Raw genomic sequence first — 5,992 nt, forward strand, 5'->3', positions numbered from 1 at the left:
GCCGAGCTCGCCTAATACGTGAAATAGTTCTTTCAATTTCAGGATCAAACGCGGCTAAGTTCGGATCAGGTAGTGAACGTGTCATTCAATGAAAGAAACATACAGCTCATGGTAATAAAATAAAATAAAATATGCAAATATGTAAAATAAAAAATATTTACACCAACCAATAATTTAGCACACTATTGTAACTCCCCGGCAACGGCGCCAAAAATTGACGGGCGGAAAATTGCCGATTAAGAATTTATAGTGAAAATAGCGTTGCAAGTACAGTTCTTAACCAACGAAAATTCCGCTTATCAATTTAAAAAGGGTTGTCACAAATTAAGAATAAAATATTGGGAGTAGAATTTCCAGGTCGTCTCCCAACGAGTTGACAAAATGGTGCAATTTATTGGTTAGGAATTTTCTGAGAATTTTTAGAATTGGAGAACGGGAAAATAAAATAATTATTAATTAAAGCAATGAAAATTAATGAGAGGTTTTATATACTTGAAATAAAAAGCCTTGACTGGGAGAAGATTAATTGGAAGTTCTATCCTTGTTGAATTTTCCCAAGTGTAATAGCAAGAGGTTGTTGTTTTTACTTAGTTAACCTTTACCGAATAAAGAAAAGTCAAGTAATTGAGCCAACTCTAATTCACAAGTCCTAATCCTCTCCTATGGAAGGATTAGCGTTAGTGACTAGAGAGCCAGCCAACAACTTCCAATTCCCAATTACACTTGAGTATTCCAACTTAAGGGTCTCCTTTTAATCAACTCCCAAGTCAAGTTGGGAGGCTACTCCATTGACATGAATGCCATTTTCATAAACGATAAAAGGGAATGGAAAGAAGACATAGAAATTCAAATAAAAGAATAACAGAAAATTAATTTAAAGGTAAAAATAATTCCTTGCATTAATAACTTCCAAAATCAAAGATATCCATATGTAAATCTGAACAGGGTAAATGGGTGATTAAAAAGTAAGGAAATAAGGAAACAAACTAGAATGATAGAAACTTTAACGGAGGTAGTAACTCTTCTCAATATCCAAATCAAAAACGTAAAACTCTAAAACTATGAATGCGAAGAAACCTAGAGAAAGTAGTGTTTCTCTCTAAGATTCCAATCTAAAACTAAAAACTATGCGAATGAGAATGTGTGTTGAGTCTCTGCTTGTCCCCTGGTTCTAGTCTGTGTTTCTGGGTCCAAACTCAGCCCAAAATCGCCCCCAGCGTCTTCTGCGTTTTCTGCACGTGGCGCACGTCACACGTACACGTCGATGGTCCTTTTCGCGTGTCACGCGTATGCGTCAATTACGCGCACGCATCGCTATTCAAATCTCCAAATCACGCGCACGCGTGAGCCATGCGTGCGTGTCGATCCTTGCTGGTCATCTCCTTTATTTCTTGTGTTCCTTCCATTTTTGCAAGCTTCCTCTCCATCCTTTAAGTCATTCCTGCCCTATATAGCCTGAAAACAATTAACGCACAGATCACGGCATCGAATGGTATAAAGGGGAGTCAAAATACACAATTTAAAGGCTTAGGAAGTAAGTTTTTAACTATAGAACAAAATTGGGAAGGAATTGTAAAATCATGCAAATTGTATGAATAAGTGTGCAATGACTTGATAAAAACCACTCAAATTAGCACAAGACAAACCATAAAATAGTCACTACTAGAAAATGGATTAATACAGACAGATTTAGTCTTTATTACAGACGAATTTTTGGTTACCGACGGATTTTGTCCTTCCGTAAAAGCCTCGTCGGAAATTATTTACCGACGAATTTTTTTCTGTCGGAAAATTACCGACGTATTTTTACCAGTTACCGACGGATTTTCCCTCTATAAATTTTCCATCCATTTCCCAACGGCAACGAATTTTCCGTCTGTAATTACAAACGGATTTTCAGACGGATTTTTCGTCTGTAATTACAGACGAATTTTCTGACAGATTTTCTATCTGTAATTACAGACGAATTTTCTAACAGATTTTCCGTCTGTAATTACAAACAGAAACAAATTTTTTGACAGATTTTTCGTCTGTAATTTGAACCTTGAAAAATCATCTCACACTCTGAATACAGACAAAAAATCTGTCTGTAAACCTGTCAGTAAAGTAAAATAAAAAGTTTTTTAAATTTTTTCATTACAAAATAAATACTTTAGATTTGTTTTCTAAATTTACTCTATCAAACATACTGTAAATTGAAAAAAAAGAAAGCCAAAAATCACATAGATAAACATAATATTCATAGATAAACATAATATTCATTACACGATACCTATAAAATTGGATATTATTTTTCAACACCATTATTCAATATCTCAGTGTCTCAATAAAAAGATACTCCCAAAAATTAAGATGACCATCCTAATTTTGCCATCTAAACCTCATCATAGCAGCAGGACCACCAGTCTCTATCTCATCTAAAATATGCTTCAAAGATGGATCTTCTTTTATGCGTGCCATTCTCTTCTCAAGCTGATCTTTATTTGAAGGACTAGTAAGACTTTCAAGCATGGAAGACATAGATGGATCCTGAGATAGATAGTATAGATATGTTATCAACCAATAGATATTTTATATAACAGAGTACAGGAATTTTATAAATATCTGCATCAATGTATTACCCAGGCGCTCAGCCATGGTCATGAAGTTAGGATTCTGCATCACCTGCTGCAACATTTAAATTATATAATTCTGCATCACCTGCTGCAACATTACCCAGTCGTATATTTGAATTTTACAGACAGATTTAAATAGAGCAATATCACAGCTTTCAATAGTTCAATGTTACTACTTCACATAAGATTCAGAATTCAGTGGCTATTTCAGTTATAGCAATTCACTCCATTTTCTGACAACACATGAGATCTAAAAAGTTGCCAACAGAAACACCAAATTTTGAGGGCAAACATCATAAAAACCAAAATCTATCTATCATATGTAAGCTACTTTTTTATTCTAGTCGATGCTTTGACATAAAAAAATAAATAAATAAATAAATAAAAATAAAAAAAGGAAAAATCCTCCTTTCTCCAACACTTGTTACAGATAGATCTATTGTCCAACCAACGAAAATTTCAGCCTAATAAACCAACCAAATAATCAAGCTCTTTCAATATCACTTTCCCTCAATAAGTTTATAAATTATAAAAACTTAAGGGTTTAAATAAGGTTATGATCCATGTAAAATTTAGCAATTTTATGGTAAACTAAACCTATGGTTCCTATGATTCAAAGATAAGTAACCATATCCAAATTTCTTTAATTTTGGATGACAGAAGGGACTAATTTCACTTCTGAATACTTTTTTTTTTTTTTACCAAAACCACCAAAAGAAAAAAATTGTAAGGCCAAAAATCTATTTAAGCCATGATTCAAACAATCTTGTTCACAGTTGAAGAGATCTCACATGATCCCCAATTAGTTTTTTATGATCAAGTGAAGTGATAAATAAATAAATAAATAAAGGAGGAAAGAAAGAAACAGAGAAACCTGGAGCTCAGTGGTGACAGGATACTCATCCATGTCAATATAGTTCTTGTTAAGTGAAGCCATGATGATGTGCCAGTTTATGAAACCACTTTATGAATTTTCAAATAAGTAATATATATGCTCAAAAAGTAAATTTTATTGTCATATGATTCAGTATTTTAACAATCAGGTTCTAAGCATGAGATCTGAAAAGGAAATAGAGTCACTATCACCTTCACAGTTTGAAGAAAGTCACTAAGGAATAATTCCTGTGTTGCCTTGGACTGGTGACTGCAGGCCAAGATTTTCATCATATGCTTGACAGCCACATCATACATCCCAAGTGAAGCATACCACCTATAACAATGAAAAGTAAGAAAGTTTAAAATCAGCTATGACATAACCATATCAAAGTTAACATGAAAGTATAATAGAAAATAAATATTTCAATTTGATCCATACAAGTTAGGCACTTAGGTATAGCCAGGAACAGAGGAACTTACTAACAAAATCATCTTCTTTTGAAGTAGGTATTATTATCTTAACCCTCAATTCCTCTTCTATCTTCTGTTGTGTGGATCCCTTGAAACAATATATCTTATAGATTTGCAGGTATATATTGATATGTAGGTTATTGATATAGGAAGAAACTAAGAAAATAGACCAGAATTATACTAACCCTTCATGGCAGGAGCCTTGGTCACAGATCTTGACTTGTCATGGGCCTCCTGTAAGCAAGTTTTGAGCAAAATGATGAAAAAATTGCAAGCAGTTTTTACTAGATAAAGTACAGAAACAAGCAAGCACAAGTGCACAATATTTTTAAAGTCAATGAGCTTATACATGTAAATTAGAAAACACATAAAATAGCCAATGAGGTGAAAACTGATTTCATATATATATAACCAAAAGCTCTGGCTAGTAGCTTTTTCTTTTGAAGCCTGACATCTTAATAAAACTTCACGATTAAACATGTGCACCATAGCAAACAGGAATATTACAGTATCCCAAAGCAAAGAAATTAGATGTTGAACCTTTATGAGGTTTCCATGAATCTTCTGAAGCAATGACACAGATAAACTTCCTGAGTTACTAACAGCTAATAATTTTTTCATCACATGAATAGAGAATGAATTGGTGGCCACCTGAAAATTTACATCCACTTGCATAATAAAATTATACACCTTCATGCTGTATTTGAATTAGAAAAGGAATACTAATTTCTAATCTAATAATGTCTTCACCACTACGACCTTGGCCACGTGGGATCTCAAATAATTCCTAAAGAAAAAAAGTCATCAAGTTAATAAATATAGTTTCATCTTAAGTAAAATATAGTTGCATATGCCATCTATACGTTTTAATTCCTAAGTAAAATATTCACAGACATTACTGCTATTCTACTAGCTCTTGCTTTGCATAGGATTGAAGAATAAGCTGATCTATGATGCATGTAGAATTCATAGTGTGTAAAATAGAACACTCCAAGCTAAAACATTACAATAGAAAATATTTTATACTTTACTCACAGACATTATTGTATTGCTCATGTTTTGGACTTAAAGCCATATAATCATCTCAGTAACTGAAAAAAGAATGAACTAATTGAACAACAAAATCTACACAATCAGTATTTCAAACATGAAAATAAAAATCCAGAAAACTGAAAGTGATATGTTCAGAAATTAACCTAATCTGAGGATAGATTCTCGATATTCTGGAACAGGAAATTCTATGAGTGGTAGCAGATCCAGAAGTGCGAGAAGGAAAACGAAGGAGAAAGAAAGAAAGAAAGAAAGCAAAAGAAAAATAAATCAAAATAGCTATGCATGCGTAAGACGATAGCAAATACAATAAGAACTGGACCACAGAAACCATACCAAGACTAGAACGACAGCAGCGCGCTGCAAAGTTTGAGGAGAGGTGGTGAAGCAGACGAGATGCAGAAAAGCTCAACGAAAAATGGCGAACAGGAGGAGAGGCTGGCGTCAGTGTAGCAGCGAATAGGAAGAGTGATAAAGGTGTGGAAGAGATTAGGGTTACCTGCACATTAGGGTTCGATACAAAGCGACGCGTGCAACACACGAAGAGCCGGGAGGGGTGTGACGGAGCTTCGGTATGACGGAAGTTCAGTGCGACGGCGGTGCAAGGCGGAGAGGCGCCGCCGATGGAGCGTTTGGAAGAGAGGGGTGTGGAGGCGCGGATGTATCGTGTGAAATGAGGAGACACGCTTAAAGTAAATCCCTTATTTCAATATTTTCGATGGAATTTTTTTAAATTACCGACAGAAAATTTATCTGTAATAATTTAATAAAATGTGGTGTTTTTTTTATTTAATTACAGATAGATTTTTTGTTTGTAATTATTTTTTACAAAAAAAAATTAATTTTTCTGATGAAATTATCGACAGATTTTTTTCTGTCTGTAATTTATACTAATTTATTTTTTTTTGTTTTTTGACAAAAAAATCCTTCTAAAACTTTTTCTGTATTTTTGTGAGATAAAATTCGTCGAAAATATCCGT

General features: G+C 33.8%; 1 protein-coding gene across 46 annotated transcripts; it reads right to left on the reverse strand.

Moving 5' to 3' along the window:
- Positions 2,219–5,717, reverse strand: LOC107646166. Of its 46 annotated transcripts, none has more exons than XR_002348520.1 (8): positions 5,512–5,711; positions 5,349–5,372; positions 5,159–5,200; positions 4,998–5,053; positions 4,503–4,613; positions 3,972–4,196; positions 2,622–3,825; positions 2,219–2,529 (listed from the first exon to the last, which is right to left on the reverse strand). XR_002348520.1 is itself a non-coding variant. In XM_021104250.1 (8 exons), exons 1-6 carry the CDS (start codon positions 5,517–5,519, stop codon positions 3,779–3,781), a joined length of 504 nt encoding a protein of 167 aa, XP_020959909.1. In that variant the 5' UTR covers positions 5,520–5,717; the 3' UTR covers positions 2,224–2,529; positions 2,622–2,664; positions 3,702–3,778. The 46 variants fall into 46 exon arrangements, 4 of the variants coding, with proteins under 4 accessions (XP_020959909.1, XP_020959908.1, XP_020959907.1 ...); XR_002348503.1 differs by lacking the exon at positions 4,998–5,053 and having other exon boundaries at positions 2,622–2,700; positions 3,702–3,825; positions 3,972–4,050; positions 4,148–4,196; positions 5,349–5,704; XM_021104250.1 differs by lacking the exon at positions 4,998–5,053 and adding an exon at positions 4,722–4,749 and having other exon boundaries at positions 2,224–2,529; positions 2,622–2,664; positions 3,702–3,825; ... (1 more) ...; positions 5,159–5,419; positions 5,512–5,717.

Source organism: Arachis ipaensis, chromosome B06, assembly GCF_000816755.2.
Source record: "Arachis ipaensis cultivar K30076 chromosome B06, Araip1.1, whole genome shotgun sequence".
Lineage (NCBI taxonomy): Eukaryota > Viridiplantae > Streptophyta > Magnoliopsida > Fabales > Fabaceae > Arachis > Arachis ipaensis.